The sequence below is a fragment of the Hemiscyllium ocellatum genome, chromosome 23, assembly GCF_020745735.1.
Source record: "Hemiscyllium ocellatum isolate sHemOce1 chromosome 23, sHemOce1.pat.X.cur, whole genome shotgun sequence".
In the NCBI taxonomy this organism is placed as follows: Eukaryota; Metazoa; Chordata; class Chondrichthyes; order Orectolobiformes; family Hemiscylliidae; genus Hemiscyllium; species Hemiscyllium ocellatum.
The window spans coordinates 58,179,211-58,205,979 of record NC_083423.1 but is presented as its reverse complement, the minus strand read 5'-3'; the positions used below and the strand labels follow the sequence as shown (position 1 = coordinate 58,205,979).

Below are 26,769 nucleotides of genomic sequence, written 5' to 3'. Positions count from 1 at the left end.
ATAGAATTTATAGCAAAACATTACAGTGTCACGCAAGTAGAATGATATATTTAACAAACCTTGATTGTTGTTAAGTCCTTCATCTTTTAGAATGGGTTGCAGGTTTCAGTTCATTAATATGTAAATATAGAACTTCTTTTAAGTCACATTCTGAAGATAAGTTAAGGTTTTATTTTTTAGAAAAATGACATCTCAGCTCAGATGATGCATTAAAGCTGTGAGGTCAGAGTCTGTCTGTATCCCAATCTTGACTCGGACTGGTTCTATTTCCAAAGTGAAGTTTACACAATTTTATATGGATTGACTGTCAGCATTGACTGACTACTGGTTGTGTATTCTTTGAGCAAAATAGGATGCATCTGTAAATATAATTCTGCAAATACTCATTCACCCTATAGACGTAAATGTGTGTGCGCGCGTGCAGGGGAGAGTGTGAGAGAGAATAGTGTAGTTGGGTCATTAGTAGTGTGACATGAACCCAAAGTCCTGGTTGAGGCCATCCTCATGGGTACTGACCTTGGCTATCAGCCTCTGCTCAGCCACTTTGCTTTGTTGTTGGTCCCGAAGTCCACCTTGGAGGATGTTTACTCGAAGATCCAAGGCTGAATGTCCTTGACTGCTGAAGGGCTTCCTCCCAGCCGAGGGAGACTTTGGGACAGGCAACAATGCAAAGTGGCCAAGCAGAGGCTGATAGCCAAGGTAGGTACCCATGAGAATGGCTTCAACTGGGACCCTGGGTTCATGTCACACTACAGGTGACCCCACTACACTATATACTTTCTTACACACACAAGCACACTTACACAAACACTTACAAATACACTCCCCACGCACGCACCCTCTCAGGGGCTTATACCCCCCCCCCCCATTCTCTCCCTCACTCTTCCCCCCGCCCCGCACACACAGAAGTCTATAGGGTGAATGTGTATTTGCAGAATTATATTTACAGATATATATTTACGTTCTATTTTGCTCAAAGAATACACAACCTGTAGACAGTCAATGCTGATAGTCAATCCATATAATATTGTGTAAATTTCACTTTGGAAATAGAATCACTCTGAGTCAAGATTGGGATGCATAGAGACTCTGACCTCACAGCTTTAAGACATTATCTGAATTAGGATGTCACTTTTTTTTAATTAAACCTTAACTTATCTTCAGAACGTGACTTAAAAAAAAGTTCTATAATTTACATATTAATGAACAGAAATCCATAACCCATTCTAAAAGGTGAAAGACTTAACAACAATCGAGGTTGTTAAATATATCATTTTACCTGCATGACACTGTAATATTTTGTTATAAATTCTGTGTCTTATGGTCTTGCCACACAACCACCTGAAGGAGGAGCAGCACTCCAAAAGCTAGTGCTTCCAAATAAACCTGTTGGGACTATAACTGGGGTTGTGTAATTTGTAACAATAAAGAAATTCATATTTATTTCCAGTTCCTTTCAGGCAACATAAAAACACAAGCCTTTTTTATAAATTATCTTGTTCAAGTTTCTATAGTCTCAACATTCCTTACTTGTAATCCTCCAAAGTTTCTTGGATCATGGTCCTAATTAGCTGAATTTGAATGGATGTAAATTGCTGTCCAATGCCATCATTTCCAAAAGCATCCACAATCTTGTCAGACGGCTTCGGAATTCCTGGAGTTGACATCATCTTTTCACCTGTGGAACAGGCACAAATACAACAGTTTACAACAGTGTTATATGTGACAGAACTTACTCTTTGTAGTGATGTGCTGCAACATTGGTACGTGGAATACAATGTGTCCAAATTCTCAACACTTTACAAAAATGCTGTAATGCTTTGTTCCCTGTTAGCCATATGTATCTCAGGTTAACCTTTTGATAACCCCTTGTTTAATTAAGCTTCTTAGATGACTTAAAGGAGAGAGGCGATGAGGCTGGTTCATTTTCTGTGTGAATGGGCTTGCAAAAGGTATCTGACAGAAATTCATAGACTTGTTAGCAAATGTTAAAGCCGAAGGAACCAAAGGGACATTTGCAGCGTGGATAGAAAACTGAATAAGAGTCATATAATAGAAACGGAGGATAAATGTTTGTTTTTCATACATGAGGTTTGAGAGCAGTCATATCCTCGATGGATTAGTATCAAATCAATTTGCTCTTTTTGATACATATTAATGATCTAGACTTGGGTAAATAAAGCATAATTTTAAATTTACAGATTATAAAGACTCAAATGTAGTAAACAGTGCTAAGGAAAGTAACAAACATCCAGAGGAAAATGGCTGGTGAAATGACAGACAGATGAAAGGTTAAAATGATACAGAGCAAATTTTTTATTAACTGGCACCAATGGGAGTGTGCCAGTTGATCAAATATCCCTGACAGTCAAGAGGTCCAATTATTCAATGTAAAAACACAAACTAAGTAATGCTGGGGGCATACACATCACTGTCACACTCTATTTACATCTTAAATCTCTTAAATTATAATGCAACGCTGCCTTAAATAAAATATACCGGCAAGATGCCTTCTCACTCATACCCTCAACTGATTACTCAGACGTTGCGGTAAATCGCAGTGTTTGAGGAGAAATTGACTCAAAATTGAATCAACTGTTGATATTTTGCGTGACTCTTCAACTGAACAAGTACATTTACACGGAGGTAAATAAATTTAAAACTACAATTGGACAGATCAATAGTTATCTTTGTGGTATTTGAGGTATATAATTATTGGCTATTTATCAAGAGTGCTGGTTAAAACAAATTCTGCTATATTTTAATAATCAGAAAGAAGAGAGGCAATATAAACCAAATGACAATTTTAAATAGTGGTGCAGGAAAAGACAACACCTAAAACAATACATTTGAAGATGGTCGAACAGGCTGACACAGCTGTTTAAAACAAAAAACTGTATCTTAATTTTATTAGAGACTGAGTGCACAAAGGAGTTATTCTATATATTTGCAAAGTGTTGCTTAGACTCAGGCTGGTGCAACGTGCTCAATATGGGTGCAGCATTTCATGAAAACTGCATAGGCAGATGTTTCTTTAACTGGTACCTGGGAAAAAGAGTAAATTCATTGGGGAATTGAAGTGAAAGAGTGTGGGTTTGGGGATAAGCATAGGGAAATGGTACTAAATAGCTCATTAAGAGTCAGCTCAGGCATTGGGATTGAATAGCCTCTTTCTGTGCTATATCATTCTATTTCAATACTTTTAGTTCTGTTTTCCTTGACACTGCAAAGTCTAATTACATAATAGGATTCTCAAAGTTTGTGAGAAGATTTGTAGCTTGGGTGCTCGTTATTGTGGTTCTGTTCGCCGAGCTGGTAAAAAAAACTCCCAGCTCGGCGAACAGAACCACAACAATAATAGGATTCTTCCAGAAGTCACCAGAGAAACCACTGCTGTTAAGGATGAACTCAAGCAGATATGACTGAAGAGACTGCAGATTTCTGGCTCTGATGTTACATATTCCAGCACCTTTCTTTGAAATAGGACACAAAAACAAGCAAAACAGAGCAGATATGAAACGTTCACTGAACACCTTGATTTTACCGAAAACCCTCTGTTCAGTGTTCCACTTTCCGGAACAGTCCTACGAGAAGCTACTTTTCACCTTATGAAGCACTCTTGCTTGAACAGCAAATTAAGTACTTTGGATTTAGAAAACTAGTGTCTTGCTGGAATTTAAATATTTGAATATTTTATGCCAGTTCTAAAATGAGAGATAGCAAATCCCTAGATTCCCTTCTTTTCTAAAAAGATATATTATTCCCTGAAAACAAAAAAAAAGTGAAAGATATGCACCACCCTACCTTTTTGTTTTAAATGCAAAACTGAAATACTTTCTGACTTTTCTACGTAGAGAAAAAAGGCCATTAAGTTAGTTTTCCTGAGCACAAACCTTCCTCTGTTTTGGAAGTTGGCTTAGGGATCTGCTTTTATATCTACAACAGTACCCTGGACCTGACTCTACGTTCTGATTGCAATTTCTTTACCCTTCCCATCACATGACAGTGACATTTCCTCTGTTGGAATTCCTCTATTTCCTCTAATAATACTCTGCAATCTAAGAGCAGAGCTGCATGCCTTTAACATATATATATCCCTGTGTTTCCAAATGATGATCTTAAGGGATAGCAAGGAACAGGAAAAGGCTGAGAATTTATTTTTGGGTTAGGGTGTGGGGGCAGCTCTAGATTGACAACGCAGAGCCTATGATCAACTAGGCATAGAGAACAGGTTTTAGAGAAGATACTATGATTAACCATGTCAAACGCTGCAAAGGGATAATGTACAACACTCTGCCAATATCGAATTAATGATTTCTTAGGGATACTCTAGCTGAGGTACAGGAGAAACTGGTACATATTCAGACATGCTGTAATACATTCAAGAACTTGAAATTAAAGAAGTGTTGAATTTGAGGCAGAATAGGCAGAAAGGTTGTACAATTTTGAAGGAGGGAATGACAGTTTTGAATGGAAGCCAAGTGGATCAGAAGGAATGGGGTTGTTAGGAAACAATGTTGCGAGGGAAGCCTACAAAGCAGGACAGGACTGGACAGCTTCCTTAAAGAGGAATTGCCCAAAATAAAAGCTACTGGGAGCTGCAAGGCAAAAATAAAAATGGAATATGTGTACCTTCAGAGAAAAAACAATTCTTATCAAGAATCTAAGGAACATTGTACACTTTGATCACAGGAATCAAAACGGTTACTTAAAATTTCAAAATTGAATTTTGGTGCTACCCCAAGTCTCAAATTTGTCTTAAGCTTGATCAATATTTTTGAGAATCACAATGGCATGATTCCTTTCACATTCAGATACAGTTTCAGGCAAAAATTTGGAATCTTGCTAATTAAGTGAATGTTACTATTTGAATATGCTGAGTTTTAAAATTCAAGGCCCACGATTCTATGGAATTATTAAACCAAATGTTGGATTAATTAATGAAATAATAACATGAACGGATTGAAAATCTTTCTATAGTTCCTGGAGTGGACTGAATTGCGCATGTGAATTAGAAACAACTTTCCAAAGGCTATTCGTCTTTTGTTTCAAAATATGTTGAAGGACAGACTCTGGAGTATGTTGAGCACAACCCACAATTTGGTAGCCACTCTTTCAAAAGGCAGATCAGTTGGGACAGAAATGTCTTCTATAAACTACAGCACAAGATGGACAACAAAGTCTCTGCCCCGAGGCCTTAGTACACAAAGAGTAAGTGTTAGCATCACATTTGCAAACTGCAGTTACACTCGCACTCTGTATCAGCGACATATAAAACATGACAAGTTCCTCAGTAATGCCTCTGCTGCATCCTCCATACTCAACAGGAAGACAGTTGAGGAAACGCAAGTGCCCTTAGCAAGTTTTGAGAAGATTTGTAGCTCAGATTGAGGTTCTGGATGTAGGTTTGCTTGTTGAGCTGGAAGGTTCATTTCGTCACCATACAAGGTAACATCACCACTCCAGTAGCTCATTGATGATGTTACCTAGTATGGTGACAGAATGTCTGAAAACAAACTTTGCAGCTCAGTGAACAAACATATATCCAGCCAGTGACCTTCTTGAAGTCAGCTCCACAAGGCTTCATGTAAAATTCCTGTAGTCAACGTTGATAGTGGAACACCATGCTTGAGAGGCTGAAAAGCCTCTCCCCTGCCAGTTCCACTTTTCTCAACAATATGGTTAATATTCCAGGGGAGGACAAAGAAAATGCTACAAAGTGTCTGAAGATTTTCCTGAAGTACGTGGCATTAGTCACAGAGATGACTTCACTACTGATCGTTGGAAATGGTGACAACTTACTCATCAAGCGGAGTCAGTGAGGCAGAGTGGTGGCGGAGAATGAAAGAAAAGGAAGCCAATCCTGCACTCCAATATCGCTCTAGATTCTAGGTGAACTAATATTGTACCATTTAGGGAATAATGCAATTCAGCTCTGTTTAGTCTCCATAGCCTCTATAACTTAAGAGGGAAATCAGGAGGGCAAAAAGGGGACATGAGATAGCTTTGGAAAATAGGGTTAAGGAGAATCCAAAGGAATTTTATAAATACATTAAGGACAAAAGGGAACAAGAGATGGAACAAGAGCCCCTCAAAGATCAGCAAGATGTGTGGAGCTGCAGGAAATGGCAGAGATACTAACTAAATACTTTGCATCAGTTTTTACTGTGGAGAAGGACATGGAAGATATAGAATGTGGGGAAACAGATGGTGGCATCTTGAAAAACGCCCATATTACAGAGATGGTGGTGCTGGATGTCCTGAAACGCATAAAAGTGGATAAATCCACAGGACCAGATCAGGTGTACCCTTGAACTCTGTGGGAAGTTAGGGAAGTGATTGCTGGGCCCCTTGCTGAGATATTTGTATCATCAATAATCACAGATGAGGTGCAGGAACACTGGAGGCTGGCTAACATGGTGCCATTATTTAAGAAGGGTGGCAAGGAAAACCCAGGGGACTATAAGCCAGTAAGCCTGACATCCGTGTTGGGCAAGTTGTTGAAGGGAATCCTGAAGGATAGGATTTACATGTATTTGGAAAGGCAAGGATTGATTCAGGATAGTCAGCATGGATTTGTCTGTGGAAATTGTATCTCACGAACTTGATTGAGTTTTTCGAAGAAATAATGAGGATTAACGAGGGCAGAGTGGTGGATGTGATCTATGTGGACTTCAGTAAAGCATTCAACAAAGTTTCTCATGATAGACTGCTTAGCAAGGTTGGATCTCATGGAATACAGGGAGAACTAGCCATTTGGATACATAACTAGCTCAAAGAGAGAAGACAAAAAGTGGTGGTGGAGGGTTGTTTTTCAGTCTGGAGGCATGCGACTAGTGGTGTAACACGAGAATCGGTGCTGGGTCCAATGCTTTTCATCATTTACATAAATGATTTGGATGTGAACATAGGAGGTAAAGTTAAAATGTTTGCAGATGACACCAAACTTTGAGGTGTGGTGGACAGCGAAGAAGGTCATCTCAGAGTACAATGAGATCTTGATCAGATGGGCCAATGGGCTGGGGAGTGACAGAAGTTCAGTTTAGATAAATGTGAGGTGCTGCTTTTTGGAAAAGGAAATCAGGGCAGGACTTATATACTTAATGGTAAGTCCTGGAAGTGTTGCTGAACCAAGAAACCTTTGCATGAAGTTTTATTGCCCTCCTTCAAAGTAGAGTCATAGGTCGGTAGGATCGTGAGGGCATTTGGTATGCTTTCCTTTATTAGTCAGAGCATTGAGTACAGGAGTTGGGAGGTCATGCCGCAGCAAATAGGACATTGGTTCGGCCACTTTTAGAATATTGCGTGCAATTCTGGTCTACTTCCTTTTGGAAGGATGTTGTGAAACTTGAAAGGGTTGAGAAAAGATTTACACAGACGTTGCCAGGGTTGCAGGATTTGATTTACAAGGAGAGTCTAGATAGGCTGGGGCTGTTTTCCCTGGAGCGTCAGAGACTAAAGTGTGAGCTTATAGAGGTTTATAAAATCATGAAGGGCATGGATAGGATAAATAGACCTGGGGTGGGAGATTCCAGAAGTAGAGGGCATTGGTTTAAGGTGAGGGGGGAAAAATTTAAAAGGGATCTAAGGAGCAACCTTTTCACACAGAGCGTGGCGCAAGTATGGAATGAGCTGCCAGAGGAAATGGTGGAGGCTGGTACACTGACAAAATTTAAAAGGCATCTGGATGGGTATATAAATAGGAAGAAATTTGAGGGATGTGTGGCAAGGCCTGGCAAATGGGACTTGATTAGGTTAGGATATCTGGTCAGCATGAACAAGTTGGACTGAAGGGTTTGTTTCCATGCTATACATCTCTATGACTCAAGTTTATGTGCTTGATAAATTTAGGCCATTCTACCCATCTGGTCATAACTTCCCGAACAGTTACAAATATAGACCAGTCACTGCTCACCAGATGTAGAGGTCTCCAGCACCGGGGATTCCTGAGGAAACTGAAATTCTCTTCCTTTTCTTTCACATACATCAGGTGTTTTCACCATGGAAGATGTTAGCGGTGTCCCCAAGGTCTCACACTCAGCAAGTGATGTGTGCAACTTTGCAAACATAGCAAAACAATTAACAAATTAATATTTTAAAAGAAAAACATTTAATGCCATTGAGGACTCATGTGGGACATCAAACTAAAAACAAAAGGCATTACATTATATTATTTTACACTATCATTCACAGTTCTATTTCCCATTCCAGTAATATCTTGAATATACATTCAAACTGGGTTGTTTTTCACACTGGAGGCATATGATCAACAGTGTTCTGCAGGGATTGGTGATGGATGCCCTACTGTTTGTTATTTATAGAAACAATTTGGATGTGAACTTTGAAAGCGTGATTAGTAAGCTTGCGGATGACAACAAAATTGATGGCATAGCGAACAGTGAAGGGAGTTATCCAAGGTTACTCAGGGATCTTGGTCAATTAGGCAGAAGGCCAAGGAGAGATAGGTAAGAGCTTAATTTGAATAAATGCAAGGTGTTAAGATGAACAAAGGCAGGTCTTATACAGTTAATGGTAGAGGGCTGGGGTGTATTGTTGAACAGAGAAACATAGGGGTTCAGGTACATATTTCTTTGAAAGTTGTCTCTCAGGGAGACAGTGGAAAAGAAGCTCGTCTTCATTGGTCAGACCATTGAATATAGGAATTGGGACATCATGTTGTGGTTGTGCAGGATGTTGATGAGGCCTCTTTTAGAGTACTGTGTACAGCACTGATACAGGTTTAGAAAATCATGAGATTTTTAGATAGGGATTATGATAGATTCTTTTTCCTTGGGTGCGGGATTTCAAAACTAGGGCATATGTTTTAAGGTGAGAGGACAGAGATTTAAGAAAAAAGACATGAAGGCCAAAGATTTTACAAAGAGGGTGGTTCACACGTAGAATGAACTTCCTGAGGAAGTGGTGAATATGGGCACAGTTATAAAGTTTAAAAAACACTTAGAAAAGTACATGAAAGGAAAGATTTGGAAGGATATCGGCCAGTAAATGGCGAGGATTAGTTTAGTTTGGGATAATGTTCAGTATGTACAGGTGGGCCAAAGGTTATGTTTTAAGCTGTACATCTATGAGTCCACAGCTCTGGCTGCCCTGCTACAGGAAGGATACTATTAAACTGGAAATGGTGCAGTAAAAGATTTTCAAGGATGTTACCTGCAATGGAGCGTTTGAGTGAAAGGAGAAGCTGGATAGTCTGGGACTTTTTTTCACTGAGTGTAGGAGCTTGAGGGGAAACCCTATAAAGGCTTATGAAGTCATTAGATAAGGTGAATAGCAAAGATCTTTTTCCCTACAGTAAGGGAGCTCAAAACCAGAGAGCATAATTTTAAGGTGAGAGGGGAAATAGTTAAAAGGGACCCGAAAGGCAACTTTTCCTACACAGAGGGTGATTTATATGTGAAATTAGCTGCCGGAGGAAATGGTAGATATACGGTTGCAACATTTAAAAGACGTGAATAAGAAAGGTTTTCAGGGAAATGTGCCAAACGCAGGCAACGTGTTCAGCATGCACGTGTTGAACACGAGGATTTGTTCCTCTACCATATGACTCTGCGACTCTGAGGGATACAGGCCAAATAAAAACTTTTGTGGACATTGGAAATCATAAACAAAAACAGAAATTGCTGGAAAACTTAGCAGGTCTGGCAGCACCTCTGGAGAGAAATTTGAGTTAATTGGTCAGGTCCAGTGACATTTCTTCATAACAGAAAATAGGCCAAAGGCAGGTATATGAAGTTAGGTCACAGATCAGCTATGATTTCACTGAATGGGGAACAGGCTCAAGGGGCAGAATGGCCTACCCCTTTCCTATGAGGTGCATCCAAGGATATGGAGAGAATTGTAAGGAACTTGCAACAAGTTTTCAACAAATCTTCCTTAGACTCACGTGTGGTACCAAATGACTGGAGAATAGCAACCGTTTTGTTCAAAAAACGGTTGAGGGGAAATGCCCAACAATTACAGACCAATCAGTTTAGCTTTAGTCCTGGGCATACTTGTTGAAACAATTATCCAGGATAAAATTAAGTCACATGAAAAAATGTGGGTCAGTTAGGAACAACCAGCATGAAGCTTAAAGGAAAAATATGCTTAATTAATTTCTGAAGCTCCTTGAATAATAAAGATAGTTGATGAGAGCAATACTGTTGAGGCTCTGTACATGGATTTCCAAAACGAATTTGATATTATGCCACAAAACAAACTTGTGTGAATAAGTTTCAGCTTGTGGACTAAAGAGGGACAGTTGCCAAATGAATTTAAATTTGAATAAAGGATAGGAAATAAAAAAGCAAAGGTTGTTTTTTGGCTGGCAGGAAGGTTTGTAGTGGAGTACAATCAGGTGTCAAGTCTTGAGCCTTTTACATTTTCCTAGGTTGCTTAAGATTGCAGGACAGATAGAGTGTGCAGTTAAAGTGTACAGTACTATTAATAGAGGTATACAGTCCAAGGCACTGGTACAATGCAAAGAGATCAGAAAGAGTGCAGAAAAATCAATGATTTAAGGGATGGGAATCTTTAGCAATGAAGTTAGATTAGTGAAGTTGCGGCTATTTTCATTTGAGAAAAGGCTAGAGAAGACTTGATAGAAGTTTTCAACATCATGAGGAGGCTGGACAAATGAGCAGAAACTGACACTGCTGGTAAAAGATTGTAGAATGGGAGGGCAAAGATCAAAAAGAAACAGATTTGATGTGAGGAAAAACTTTTTTGAAAAAGAGTGAACAGTTAGTGCTTGTAAAACACTGCCTAGAAGTGTAGGTGATGTATGTTCAAACAAGACATTCAAGAGGACATTACATAATTATTTAAATAGGAACAAAATTGACTGCTATGGGGAAAAGGCAGGAGAATGCACTGAAGTCAATGCTCATTTAGAGAGCTAGTGCTGACACAATAGGTAGAACTTTTCTTCTAAGCCATGACAATTTCTTTGATTCTTGTGCAATTTTCAAAAGTTAACATGCAGGTACAGCCTACAATTAGGAAAGCAAATATCACAGCAACCCTTCTTACAAAGGAACAGGATTATGTGAGTAACAAGGTCTAATGACAATTATACAAGGCTTTGGTGAGACTGAAAGGGGATCTGACTGAGACATATAAAATTATTAAAGGATTGGACACTCTGGAGGCAGGAAACATGTTTCCGCTGATGGGTGAGTGTCGAACCAGAGGACACAGCTTAAAAATATGGGGTAGACCATTTAGGACAGAGATGAAGAGAAACTTCTTCACTCAGAGAGAGGTGGCTGTGTGGAATGCTCTACCCGAGAGGGCAGTGGAGGCCCAGTTTCTGGATTCATTTAAGAAAGAGTTGGATAGAGCTCTCAAGGATAGTGGAGTCAAGGGTTATGGAGATAAGGCAGGAACAGGATACTGATTAAGGATGATCAGCCATGATCATATTGAATGGTGGTGCAGGCTTGAAGAGCAGAATGGCCCACTCCTGCACCTATTGTCTATTGTCTAACAGAAAGCTTTCAAGTTGTTGGGGAAGAACCCCAACAAGTTCACAATTGCCAGGTTGGGAAAGAACCAGTCATGTTTGTCTGGCCTGGCCTTGCCTATACCAAAGTCAAGGCCAAGTAACTACTCTGTAAAATATACTTGCAACTTCTTTGTATAAATTCAGTTGCAGCACACTAAGAACCACGAATGTCCAATCTAAAATGCCACCTTCAGTAGTACACAATTCCTTCAACATAGCCATGTCAACATGGAACTAGAAATGAATATTAAAAGACAAGACCTTTAATATGAGCGCTACTACTGAATAATGCTGGTATTGAGCTTAAAACACCTTAAAAAAGATGTCCTACTTATTTAACAATGTTCCAATTAAAAGTGAATTCTACATACTTCCTTCAAGTTTAAAGGACCCAATTCTGATGTTTTCCTTTTTTAAAATGCTAAAGTGAAACTAAATAAAGCAGGTTTATAAATTGGGAACAAAAATCCTATTTAATGACCTGGAATAACAACATATTTCTACTGTTGAAAGTCTTTGAAACACATTGTTCCTACATTCTAGCTAATAAGGAATAAGCTGGGAAACAGAAATGATGACAAGTAAATTATCTAATTGTTCTAGCATCATTTCATCTTACAGCAAATAAATCCACTTCAGATGAGGTGTCTTCAAATGGCATACCTTTGCTGATGGCTGAAGAGGTGAATCCATAAATGTCACACATCAAGCCCTCTGCGACTTTTTGTTTGCATTGGTGCCAGTTGTCAAGCTGCTGTATCTATTGGTTATTGTAGTGCTGCACACCAGCCTAGGAATGCCACTATTTTCCTCTGCATCAGCTCGTGACTACCAGGTATGAAAATTGATGCATGTAGCCTTCAAGTCAGGCTTGCAAGCATCCTTGAAGCAGAACTCCGGGCATCCTCGGCACTGGCAAGCATACCATGTAGAAAATCCTGAAGGGATGGAACCACCTTCTTGTGGTCCACCTTGCGAACCTGCAAAGCCCCTTTTTGATGAGCGCAAACAGACTTGGAAGCTGTGCTCTTCTCTGCTACATTCCTGATTTTGTTCTGCGAGAATGTATACACATATGCAGACTGCCAAGATTGAAGTTGTTGAGCTTCTTGATAGTTTTAAGTCATCTGTCATCCTCAGTCATACACCAAAATACTATGAACACAAGTCTAACCATCAGATTGGCCCTAAGAATTGGCTACACAGAATTTCAGAATTATTACACCACAGAAGATGGCCATTTGTCTCACTGCATTTGGTCCAGTTCTCTGTAGGACAAGTCGTCTTGCATCAATTCCCTAGGTGAAAGTGAGGACTGCAGATGTTGGAGATCAGAGTCAAGGGCTCCTGCCTGAAACATCGATTTTCCTGCTCCTGCTGTGCATTTCCAGCACCACTTTAATCTTGTGTCAATTTGCTGCCTTTTCTCCATAGTCCTGCACACACTTCTTTTTGAGAAGACAATCCTATTACTCTTGATCATCTCGATCGAGCCTGCCTTTACCCAGAGGCAGTCAGCATAAAAGCTTTTCCCTCATGTTATTACTTCTTTTGCCAATTAATTTCAACCTGTTCCCTCTTTGGGTCAGAGAATCATACAGCACGGAAACAGACTCTTCAGTCCAACCAGACCACGTCAAACATAATCCCAAACTAAACTCTTACCACCTGCCTGCTTCTGGCCCATAACCCTCCTAACCTTTCCTATTTATGTACATATCCAACATTTTTTGTTTGTAAATATTTTTATTAAAAACGTTTTCAAATCTCTTACAAAGCAATTATACATAAAAAAATACAAAAATAGAAAAAGATAGAGGTCATATCATAATACTATTAAACTACCTACTATTCTACCAGAACAAATGTTATCTACTTAAACTAAACTACAATTGAATTAAATAAGAATTAAATTAAGTTGAATTCAAATTAACTTAAAATTAAATTATATCACAGCATTTTATTCTATTTCACTCACCACACCTCCACTGAAACTCCCACCCCTGGGAGCATCAGTCACTGTAACGTATGTTTTCCTCCCAGGACCCATGGGCGTCCAAATCCCTTCCCATGGCTATATCACGGCCCTAATTAATATCGCCGATAAGAGCGTGTCAATATAATGTCAAAAGGACCACCGCGTCTTATAAAACTACTCCGGTTTGTGGTGCGCCATATTTATAAGGTAGTCTTGGGTGGCTCCATCACCAGCCTGCGCCACCCCATAAGTTCTGGGGGGTTTTCCAACGTCCAATTCATTCCTTGCACAGTGTGTAAGAACATTACACAGTCTCTTCCAGTGTTCCTGCTGAGGGGGCAAATTTGGTTTCCACAGAAGAAGGATTCCCAGGATTTCCTTCTGCTCCCTTACTATGAGACTCCAGTATCTCAGGATTTTGCATCATGACCAAAAGCCATGTGTGAGAGTGCCTATACTAAGTTTTCATTTGGGACACCCTGGAGACGCTCCTAGCCTCTCTGGCGCCATATGAGCCCTGTGTAAAATCTTCAGTTGCATAGCCTGCACGTTGTTATTGAGATTTTCTTTACATATTCCCATATATGTTCCCATGTTTCCAGTGAAATATCCTCTCCTAGTTTCCAATTCCAAGTCCTACAGAGTCTCTCCATATCTCTTAAGGCACGTCTTTTCTGTAAATGATACAAAGTACTAACTGAAAGAGCACTCTTTTCTCCCTGTCTGACTTGTAAGGCTGAGTCAGGAGCTTGCTCTTCCTCTGTATATAATCCCTTATCTGAAAGTAGCAGAAATGGTCCCTATTAGACAATCCATATTTCTGACTTAGTTGGCTAAATGACATCAAGAACTCCCCTTCGAATAAATCTCCCAAACAAGATATCCCCTTATTCTCCCATAGCGTAAAGCTGGAGTCCATTGCTCCAGGTTTAAATCCTTGGGCTCCCACCAACGGGGTAAATGGCGAGGTCTTAAGCCAATTGTCCTCATCCTGCCTCATTATCCTCCAAACTTTCACTGTACTTAAAATGATTGGGCTCTTACACTGTTCCATCATGGATTTCATCTGATCCATGAATAATAGATCAACTAGGGAACATCTTGACTGCGAGGTTTCAACATCAAGCCAAATTGACTCTGAATCCTCCCATACCCAGTCACCCACATATGCTAACAGGGTGCTTATTAGATATCTCTTCAAGCTCCCACCTTCAAACCTGCGGGTGCTGCAATTTAGTAAATTTAATTAGGGGGCGCCAATGACACCAAATAAAAAGACTCTAGCCAACACTTGTCTGGGTAGCACCAACAGGGGCATTCTCATGGGGTACAACAGGCGGGGAAGAACATTCATTTTAATCAGGACTATTTGGCTTAACCACGATAACGGTAATCCCTCCCACCACTGAAAATCCTATTTTATCCTCTCCAGTAATTGTGCACAGTTAGCTTTATACAGCTGGTGGAAGGCGGGGTAATAAAATTTCCCAAATATAAAACACCTTTTGACAACCATATAAACAGGAACTGCATTCCATCCTTCAGATCAGGCACCTCCACTAATACCCCCACTGGCATGGCTTCCGATTTTGTGAAGTTGATCCTTTATCCTAAAAAAACTGACAAATAAATGATTTTTTTGAATCAATCAAGAAATGGACTCCTCCAGATTGGCCAAGAACAACAGGACATGGTCAACGTATAGGGTGATCACACGCTCCTCCATTCCCACCCTTGGCACCACTATTTCAGGATCCCTCCTGATAGCCTCGGCAAATGGCTCAATTGCCAAGGTAAATAACAGCAGTGAAAGAGGAAATCCCTGTCGACTACCTCTCCCAATATTAAAGATATCCGACTTAGTGCTGTTTGTGATGACGGCCGCTATATGATCATTATACAATACCGCCACCCACCTAGCAAAGGCTTCCCCAGACCAAAGTACTCTAGGATCCCAAACCAGTAAGGCCATTCTATCTGGTCAAACACCTTTTCTGGGTCTAGGGAGACCACCGAACCCTGCATATGTGCATTATGTTCAGTACCCTCCTGATATTGTTGGAGGAGCTACGGCCCTTGATAAAACCTGTCTGATCTTCTTTCATTATATAAGGCAATACCTTTTCTAACTTCAGGAACAGCACCTTTGACAGAATTTTAAAGTCTACATTCAACAGTGAAATTGGTCTGTATGAAGCACATTCTTCGGGGTCTTTCCCTTTCTTTAAATGAGGGAAGTATTAGCCTCCCCAAGAAAAGGCAGAAGACAATCCTGTGTATACAAATAGCTATACATCCCCAAAAGTGGCTCCACCAACATAATTACGAATTCCTTATAAAACTCACTCAGAAATCCATCTGGCCCCAGTGCTTTCCCACCCTGGAGATGCTTTATTGCTTCCTGCACCTCTTGTATCATCATAGGTGCAATTAATAGGGAGACCTGTTCCACGTTTATACTGTGGGGGTCCAGATTCTCAAAAGAGGATGCATTCGCACTGCGTTGTCTTCGCCGCCTTCCAAACAGTACAACTTTGCAAAGTATTCCCTAAATCTAACATTGATCTTCTTTAACTCATGGGTGACTGCGCCAGCCTTCTTTCTAACACACATAATGGAGTGGGAAACATTTTTCTTTCTAGCCAGATACCTACCTGGCTTATCTCCAAATTCAAACAATCTTTGTTTAGCAAAGGAGACTTTTTTTTGCCACCTGTGTGTACAATGAGTTGACAGTGACCTGGAGAGCTGTGACCCGCTGCAGCTTGACCAACGAAGGCCTATTATAACATGCTTCCTCAGCTATCTTCAGCTGGGTCTCCCGCATCCATTACTACTCCTCCCTCTGCCTCCTTCTAGTCGTTGAATATGAAATGATCAGGCCTCATAAATATGCCTTAGTGGCCTCCCAAAGTATTGCCGCAATAATGGCTATACTAGAGTTGATATCCCAGAAGGCCCTGAACTCTCTTGTAATGTACTCAACAAATTTGCTATCCCTTAACAGAATGGGTCAATGCACCAGTGCTGTGCATTTATTCGTCACCCTTGATTTTAAACATCTAAATACACTGGCGCATGGTCAGTGATAGTTATATTTCCAAACGTGCAAGCCAATGTTCTGTCCAAACAAACCGACCGCATAAGTAACGTGTCAGTTCGTGTCCACCAACTGCTTGGATTGTGCGGGTGTACTTGCCAAGCCCCTTGGCATCCTGTTTACCCTGGGATCTATTAGGCGGTTATAATCCTCTCCTATGATCTTGTGGCGCACCCCAAGATTAATTAATTTAGCTACTGCATCAATTAGAAATTTAAGAGGGTACGTCAGGGGAACAATAAACATTCAGAAAGCCATACTCTTCTCCATGCATTAGACCTTTAAGAATGATGAACCGTCCATGTTCGTCCTTAATTTGCTCAGTTACTTGAAAAGGGAGGTTCCTTCTTACCAGTATAGCCATTCCTCTACTTTTAGAGCTAAAGGAGAAGAATATCCGGTCATAACCCTCCTGCTGCAGCTTCAGATGTTCCTTATCAATTAAATGTGTCTCCTGCAGCAGGGTGATATCAACCTTTTCTTTCCTAAGGCTTGACAGCACCTTCTTTTTTTTAAATGGGGGAATGGCTCCCTTTTACATTCCAGGTGCACCACCTGAATAAATCACTAGCCATGGTTGTCCAGGGCAGCCCGTGGTTTCCCAAGAGGAGGAAGCCTATCTGAGGTGCGGCGAGCAAACAAGACATGAAATCTATGAAGTCTAAAAGCTACTCCTATGAAAATGAAATAAAACAACTCACCACTACATTTAACTTTAACACACACCCCCCCAAAAAACCCAATTCACTAGAGATCTCTCCTCTTGCCCAAAGGGGGCAATTCTCCCAAACCTTGCTACCATCCTGGCTCCTTCCAACTGAGGCTGCTCCCTAGTCCCAGGAAATGCACCGATAAAGAAAACATGTTATTTACATTCTGAGAGCTAACAATGAACACCCACCTTGCCCCCCCCCCCTCCTCTCCATATACATCTTAACCACAGATATAGCCACCTCCAAAAAAAAGGACGGCAACAAAAAGAAATCCAGACAATAACCAACTGACCGAAATGATAATTAAGTCAGGTTTTACACCAAGGCAGCACAAAATCTACAAAACCGATTACCACAAAAAAAAGGGGAAAGAGGAGACAAAAAAAAGAGCAGAGAAAGTAAGAAAAGCTGTGCCATTATCTGTAGCTGTGCCCCTCCCCCACCCCTCCGACCGAGCCCTTTATTTCAAAGAGTTCACAAAATCCTGTCTTTTCTGCTGAATCAAAATTATAAACCATCCCTCTGTGAGCAAAATGCAACTCCACTGGGTACCTCAAGGAGTACTTAACGTTCAGATCCTTTAAGTTTCTCTAAACTTCATCAAATGCCTTTCTCTTCTTAATAATGGCTCATGAAAAGCCTTGAAAAAACATTATTCATGAGTCTTTGTATGTTAAAGCCTGTGAATCTCTTCCCAGTCTTCTTGCTGTTTCAATCACTAACTTTTTTCTATATAGTGCTGGAGTTGCACCAGGACCAGGCAGGGGCGCAGATCCAGCCCAGGTCTGCACATTGCGATCCGGTGGACCCCTCACATTCACCCAGCCCAATTCCAGCTCCAGCCCAGGAACATCAGGAGCCACTTCTCCAGGAAACTAACAAAGTCCTCGCCTTCCTCGCACTCCGGGAGACCCACGAGCCCTAAGGTTTTCTTCTACTTTTGTGTTCCAGGTCGTCCACTTGTTCCTGAAGGACCCAAACCTGGTCTTCGAGCGTTTGGATCCTTCTTCCCGAGACTTCCGCCATGGTCTCCAATGCCACAGTCCTCTACTCCACTACTTCTACTCTTCGGTCCACTGTTTGACTCTCCTGCTCATGCTTTTTCAGTATGGAAAATATTGGCTCCATCACTGCTTCAATCTTTTCTCAGAGTTTGGCCAACTCAGAGTAAATGCTGCTGCCCCATTAAATCCAAAGGGGCCATCCTGGGAATTTGAGCAATTGCTCTGAGCACCCCCAATACAATAGGAGTGTGCCCAGCCTGATGTACTACCTACACCCCTTTTTCTTTATTCACCTTCATCCTGATCTGAGAGCTGTCAAACCCCAATTTTAGCAGCTCCAGATGTTCAGTAACTTTGTATTATCGAGAGGGGTAAAGGTCCACCTTGCCGGGGATATGGCACAGAACCCAGCATAGCAAACCACTCAGACCACTGCCATCTTGGATCTCCCTAAATGTCATTTAACCATTGCAATCATACCCACATCCACCACTTCCTCAGTAAGTACATTCCACATGGAAACCATCTTGTGTAATAAATTTGCCTCTCAAGTCTTTTTTTAAAACTTTCTCCTCTCACCTTGAAAATGTGTGCCCCCTAGTCTTGAAACCCCCAATCCTCGGGAAAAGACAACCATTAGCTCTATCTATACCCCTCATTGTCTTACAAATTTCTATAAGGTCACCTCCCAACCTCCTACACTCCAGTGAAAAAGGTCCCAGCCTATCCAGCCTTTATAACCCAAATCTTCTATAGCTGGCAACATCTTGGTAACTCTCTCCTGAACTCTCTCCAGCTTAATAATATCCTTTCTATAGGCAACCAGAAGTGGACACAGTATTCCAGAATCATTCCAATGTGTACATCTGTGATTCACTCTATCCCAGAATCATGATTCGGAATACCCCATTCAAATCTTTCAAACTTTTCTTCCCTAAGGAAATTGGTCCCAACTTCTGATTTAAAAATTGAAATTCCTTTTCTGTGGGACATTCTCATGAGTCTCTTCTGCATTCTCTTCAGTGCCTTCACATCATGCCCCAAGTAGTCTCTAGAACTAAAAGCAATTCTCAAAGTCAAACCAGTGTTCTATACATATTGAATAATTTTCATGCTTTCACACTTATGTTTTCATAAGTGCCCTAACTTAAACCCCAGGATCTTATTTCATTTTCCACTTTTAAAGTTCTTAAAACATAAAGATTTAGACAACTGGGAAATCCCAAATTGTAAGCATCCACTGTTGTTCTGCACCTACCTGATCCAATCTTGCGGTTCCCAACTGGCCATTATGCTCAATCATTTTGGATTTCTGCATTCCTATGACTTTATTTTCCTGTTAAGAATATGGAATTTGTACGTCATTACATAGGGATTTCTCATAGTAACATACTACAGTACATTGATGTTTAACAAAATCAATATCCAGGAGAGACATGGGAAAGTATTATCTACAAGTGTTCTTGATACTATTATGTTAATGCAAAAAAAGTCAGAACAAAAGCCTAGATCAATATAATGAGAAACAATTGGAAAACAGCTCACAGAATTTATTGCCGCATCAATTACATATTTTAATGACAGAGTGGTAACAAGTAGGTTTAAAGTCGAATAATTCTCCAAATGCAAGGTCCTTATAGAACATTACCAAACCAACATAGGTGAGAGTTATTTTCAGTGCTGTTATTACTAAGGGTTCTCTCACTCAATGAGTAAAAGTGCAGATTCAGAAAGGTGATCACAGAGGCTTACAATCTGAACTGGTATTTTGGGCAAAGCAACCAAAAGTATGAAAACAAAAATATAACAGGGCTTCTCTAAATGAGGTCTAGCATCACAGTAAAAACGGATTTCCTCAGCAAACGAGCCTGGAAAAGTGTAGTGACTGATCAGATTAAGCCACTACTTTTACAGCTCCGATCCCCCTGCAGAAACGATCAGCTTTTCCAATTCTGTCAAAATCACTAGCACATTATGAATATGTGAGACACAACATTTCTTCATCATATATAAATTTCTCCCTTCAAAAAGCTATACATAGTTACACAGCAACAATAACTCTGACTAATGCACCTAATACTATGGGCAATTTAGCATGACCGATTCACCTGACCTGCACATCTTTGGACTGTGGGAGGAAACCCACACAGACAAAGGGAGAACATGCAAACTCCACACAGAGTTGCCCAAGGTGGGAATCGAACTCGGGTCCCTGGCGCTGTGAGGCAGCAGTGTTAACCACTGAGCCACTGTGCTGCCCGCAAAGAGACTGCTCTGTTATTCAATGAGATTCTGAATGAACTGTACTTCAACTCCCATTTATCCATCATTGTCCCATGTCCATCAATATTCCTACAACTGATCCAAATCAGATTTGAAGATTGCAATTGATTCAGACATTTTTTTTGGAGAAAATGTTCCTAATTTCCTTTACCTTTGAGTGGAAACAGTGAATTTTACTTCACTCAAACTGGTCTCACGAATTTTAAATTGATGCCTTTTCGTTCTGGAATTCCACCTCAATAATTTCTCTACATCAACATGAAATCTGCAAATAGTTTATAAACATTTCAATTCAACCACAGCTTAGTCATTTAAACTTAATGGAATACATGCACGATCAAAGTGATCGGTCCTCAAGATTTAAAGCAAAAAGAAATATAACTACTGTTGACATAGATTTAGGAGTACCTGGTTAACTAGCTCTTTTGAATCTTGCTTAGCACTCTGGAGCTTGCTCAATATGGCACTCATGTCTCGCTGTGGAGTCTGCTCTTTAATAGGAGATGGAGATCCAAATCCTTGCAAGGAGTTTGAGTTCAAATCTTCCTGTGTACTGGCACCCACTGGATTACTTCTTGTGGAAAATATAGCATTCAACTGTGGCAAAAAGCCTGAACCTATGAAGAGAAATATATTTGCTGCATTTGCTATGCACAAGGAATGATTTAAAACACAATAATAAATGCTTTAGGGCCAACTACCATTTCTAATAATGATGGGATCAAGATTAGCCATACAAAAAGTATAATAGAGATGTGTTTGTTCAAGATTTAGGTTGAACCTTGGTAGACCCTTTAGGTGTACTGTTTATTTGTTAGCCATGAATGCCCTATAATTCTAATGTCTTTTTTTTAAACCGTTTATTCACAAATGCTTTCTTCTGTTATTTCTCCAATTCAATGTCGAAGTCTCTTTTCTCTGTATTGATGGCCTTTTGATTCCCATGATCATTTGTGTGAAGATGCACTTCCACACCGTAGGCCGGCCATCTCAAAATGCATAAAGGTTGAAATGCTTCCACCCACTTTTTAGGGCAACAACATTTTGCCATCTCTAAATAATACTAACCAATGACTGCTTTTGCAGAATCCTCGAAATAAATCTTTCAGAAGAGAGATTCCCACTAAGTAATACTCATTATCAGGTAGCTATTATGCCTCAAGCTACCTGAACATTGTGCATTGACTCTCACCCACTCACTTCCAATAAAATGATTTGCTCACCTCTACTTAAGCTACACATATATGCACAACATTCAGATGTTCACTTGCTTAGCCTAAGAATTTCTATTTTAGTTTATTTTTGCAGTTGTTAAAATTCTCAGGCACACAATTTCAATCAGAACAGTTCAAGAGAATAACCAAATAACGTAGCTGTCAAAACTCAATGCTCTTAGGTTTTGGACAATAAAAGTCAAACTGATCCTACAGCTGCTTGGTTTGAACTAAGAGGCAAGAGTGCTACCAACAGAACTAAATTTAAACATGGCATCCAAAATAAAAATGGCATAAAAATTAGATTTTAACCTATAGCAATAAGCACTTTAAAATCATTCCTAATATGTACCTCAATTCCAAAGGAGATGTGTCACCAAAACATCAACACAAATTCTTCACCTGTCAACCAAGAGGTCTGATTAGGTGTCAATCTGCGCTTCTCAAACACAATTTCTTCGCCTTTCAATGCATTCACTATTTTACACCTATGTGCCATATTTTCAGCAGTTTCGATTCAGGATTTCAACTGTTAGGAATTATCTTAAAATGGGACTGCTGTAGCTTTCATCTAATCAGTCCAAGGTACGCTGGAACCAGCCTTCAGAAAGGACGATCCACTAGTGGATATCTCAATATAAGCTAAGTAAATTAATTACCAGTCAAGAAAGCCCATCCTACCATTTCCTTTTGTCATGCTGTCTTCATTTGTCTTTAATCCAGCGACATCTAGAAAAACAAACAATAATCATCCTGAATAATTGTTGTGGATCATGAACATTTTACACAATTCAATAAATGCTAATAAATGTTATTTTAAATCAATTTACCATCTCTGACTGGAGAGAATAAATCTCCAAAACTGTTTCTACCCACACAATCAAGGTTTTTAAAATTGCCACTGTTATCTGCTCTTTTTGCATTTTCTGTTTCTTTGGATGGAATTACATCCAAACTGGTGCTATGTGATAAACCTAGAAATAAAACACAAATAGTAAAGTCAGTTTTATTGGTGAGCAAAAATTCAGATTCGCCCCAGTTTGTTTAAAGAATAATATTATCTAATTTTTAAACACACCTTGAAACTTTTTTTTTAAAGCCAGAAGTCAAGGGCATCCAGCCTAACAATTATCTGATTATTTTAACCTACTTGCCATTTTACAATATCTATCAGATATTTTTTCAGTTAAGAAATTAAGTTACTTCCCTCCTGAGTCTGGTTACAAAAGTCACTGTCATTCCTGGAAAATTATCTAAATGCTTTTGCTTAGATGAGATATACAAAAACACTCAAAACATTGAAGGTTAAGAATATAAATCTCCACTGCTTAAATATACAGTTATGAGATCTTGGGATGTTGGTAACATTGGAAAATCAATATCCATTACCCATGTAAGGTAATCATGATCTCAAGCAAGTCAAGCACAATGCGGAATTGTGGAGTCATGTAAGTAGCACACAGGAGGAAAGTGTCAGCTTCCTTTTCTTGAAGGATATTAATCGGACCAGCTTTGGAGCTGTGTGTGTATTCTGGATGTACTGAATTTAGTTTTAAAACTGCCCATTATGGAATTTGAACTTGTAACAGTTGCGCTGGTTCTCCAGTTGCAGAAACCTCTCGGGCACCATACTTCCAAACAAACAAAGTTTGAATAGCTACCCGGTCAAAACTTTGCACAAAAGAATTCAAAGATGTTCTCTCTATAAAACTTTTAAACATATTTATTTCGGATCTGGGCAACGATGGCAAAGCAGTTTTTACTGCCATCCCTGAAGATTAGATTTTTTTTTAGATTAGATTAGACTTACAGTGTGGAAACAGGCCCTTCGGCCCAACAAGTCCACACCGACCCGCCGAAGCGCAACCCACCCATACCCCTACATATACCCCTTACCTAACACTATGGGCAATTTAGCATGGCCAATTCACCTGACCCGCACATCTTTGTGACTGTGGGAGGAAACCGGAGCACCCGGAGGAAACCCACGCAGACACGGGGAGAACATGCAAACTCCACACAGTCAGTCGCCTGAGTCGGGAATTGAACCCAGGTCTACAGGCGCTGTGAGGCAGCAGTGCTTAACCACTGTGCCACCGTGCCGCCCATCCACTGTGCCACCGTGCCGCCCATGACTGTGCCACTGTGCTGCCCATGCCACTGTGCCGCCCATCCACTGTGCCACCGTGCCGCCCATCCACTGTGCCACCGTGCCGCCCATCCACTGTGCCACCGTGCCGCCCATCCACTGTGCCACCGTGCCGCCCATAAGAGTTAGGCATGAAGTGTGAACTGGAGTTGTATATGAGGTAACCCACAAATTATTAAATATATTCTTTATTAAATTCAACTTCATAATTTTGTCAGGTACATTACAGGCAACAAGTCTATCCTGCTCCTTTGGTTACAATTGTACTTATTTTCAATTCCACTGTCTGCCCTTTTCTCGTCATTCAAACAGAAACAATTTTACCTTTCACATCCAGATTAGTTTCAGCTCCTTTTTCTTCTAGGACAGTAGGTACTTTCACAGCTGGTGCAGATGTCATTTGTGCAGTAAACTCCTGGATTTCCTTTGCACTGCCACTTCCTGGAGCACTGTTCACCTTAGCTGAAGTCCTCTTGGTAGCTGTGGTGGACAATGAAGATGAGCCTCTGCTTGTAAAGTTTTTACTCCCATTTGACTAGAAGAGAGAAAGTGCCCATTTAAGCAGCATAACAAGCCTGCTCCTAACAACTGAACAGCTGAAAAAGTTATTGGAGAGATTTGGCAACACTACTTGAAGAAAACCCAAGCCAAAATTTCAGTTTTGGGTTTTGAAGCTTGAGTGGCCGCTGGAGTCACTGTGGCATTGGAAGGCTGTGTGTTGTGGCTAGCACGTTTAGAGAGAAGTTTAGCACATTTGGAAAGCACCCTGAAGCAGTTCTAATGATTTTAGAATCTAAAACCCTCCCTTCTGCACCAACTTTTGAGCCACACGTTCTTTTATCCTCTTCCTCTATTTCTGTACTTGCCATCCAATGCTCCTGGAAGTCAGCGGAACAGCTTAGAAACAAGCCCTTTGGGCCCATCATGACAAAAACAACCAATAAATGCCAAACTATACCAATCCCAGTTACCTGCACTTAGTCAATATGTTGACAATTCACCTGAGGTGTGTAAAACAATAAGGCAATAAAATGAGGGGATTTCAATTACTCCAACACTACATTTTGACTATCTCAAGTAAAGGGTTTAGAGGGGCAGGATTTCTTAATGTACCTGAGAGAACTTTTGATATCAACATGTAGAATGCTCAAGGGGTAACTGCTGAATCTAATTCGAGATGCAAAGCTGGACAGGTGGCAATGAGGTGGTAATGGGGAAGCATTTTGGAGATATTAAATTACTTAGATTACTTAGATTGACCACAACATAATGAGATTCAAGTTAGTTATGGAAAAAGTTTAAAAAATGGTTTACAAAAAAACTTTTTTGGATAACAAATAGGCAGATTTTATTAAAATAACACAGGATCTGGCCATAGAAACTATGGGGAGAACTTATGAAAGCAATTAGGGGAACATATTGGGGCCAGTGACCATATTTCTATTAGTTTGAACATAGTGATGAAAAAGGATAGATCAGGTCTAAAAATTCAGATTTAAATTGGAGGAAGGCGAATTTTGATAAGAACTTTCAAAACCTAATTGGAGATGGATGTTCACAGGTAAAGGAACTGCTGGAAAATGGGAAGCATTCAAAAAAATGAGATATTGAGAGTCTAGAGACAATATGGTCCTGTAAGGGTGAAAGGCAAGGTTGGTTGATGTAGAGAATGCTGGATGACTCAAGAAATTGAGGTTTTTGTCAAGGAAAAGAAGCATATATCAAGTATAGATAGCAGAGATTGAACAAATCCCTCGAAGAATATAAAGGCAGTTGAAGTATACTCGAGAAGGAGATCAGGATGGAAAACAGGGGATATGAGATAGCTATGGCAAATAGAGTTAAGGAGAATTTAAAAGGGATTTTACAAATACATTAAGGGCCCCAAGATCTCTCTGTTCCTCCACACTGCGAAGAATCCTGCCTTTAACCTTGCAATCTGCATTCAAATTCGACCTTCCAAAATGAATCACTTCACACTTATCCATCTGGAGGTCCTTACCATTGTCTAAGTTCTGCCCTGATGTGCCTTTCAAAAATGCAGCATCTCACATTTATCTAAATTAAACTCCATCTGCTACTCCTCATCCCATTGGCCCACATGATCAAATTCCATTGTACTCTGAGGTAATCAACTTTACCGTCCACTACACCTCCAATTTCGGTGTCATTCAGCAAACTTATGAACTATACCACCTATGTTCACGTGCAAATCATTTATATAAATGAGGAAAAGCAGTGGACCCAGAACCGATCCTTGTGGCATAACACTGATCGCAGGCTTCCAGTCTAAAAAGCAACTCTCCACCATCACCCTCTGTCTTCTACCTTCAAGTCAGTTCTGTGTCCAGATGACTATTTCTCCCTGTATCCCATGTGATCTAACCTTGCTAACCAGTCTACCATGAGACACTTTGTTCAATATCCATGTAGATAACATCCACTGCTCTGCCTTCATCAACGGGCGGCACGGTGGCACAGTGGTTAGCACTGCTGCCACACAGCGCCTGAGACCCGGGTTCATTTCCCGACTCAGGCGACTGACTGTGTGGAGTTTGCATGTTCTCTCCGTGTCTGCGTGGGATTCCTCCGGGTGCTCCGGTTTCCTCCCACAGTCCAAAGATGTGCGGGTCAGGTGAATTGGCCATGCTAAATTGCCCGTAGTGTTAGGTAAGGGGTAAATGTAGGGGTATGGGTGGGTTGCGCTTCGGCGGGTCAGTGTGGACTTGTTGGGCCGAAGGGCCTGTTTCCACACTGTAAGTAACCTAACCTAATTCATCACCGCACCATAAGTCGTCGGGTTTGTGCCCTTGAATGGGTCA

General features: G+C 40.4%; 1 protein-coding gene across 3 annotated transcripts in view; it reads right to left on the bottom strand.

Annotated features, from left to right (window-relative positions):
- nedd1 (NEDD1 gamma-tubulin ring complex targeting factor) overlaps nt 1-26,769 on the bottom strand; it is a 58,183-nt gene that overhangs the window by 5,777 nt on the left and 25,637 nt on the right. For all 3 annotated transcript variants that reach the window (XM_060843287.1, XM_060843288.1, XM_060843289.1), the window contains exons 8-14: nt 24,272-24,482; nt 22,629-22,772; nt 22,480-22,527; nt 20,993-21,201; nt 19,560-19,637; nt 7,916-8,057; nt 1,531-1,678 (exon numbers count right to left, since the gene is read on the bottom strand). In XM_060843287.1, coding sequence (XP_060699270.1) covers nt 1,531-1,678; nt 7,916-8,057; nt 19,560-19,637; nt 20,993-21,201; nt 22,480-22,527; nt 22,629-22,772; nt 24,272-24,482 — 980 coding nt within the window. The remainder of the gene's footprint in view (nt 1-1,530; nt 1,679-7,915; nt 8,058-19,559; nt 19,638-20,992; nt 21,202-22,479; nt 22,528-22,628; nt 22,773-24,271; nt 24,483-26,769) is intronic.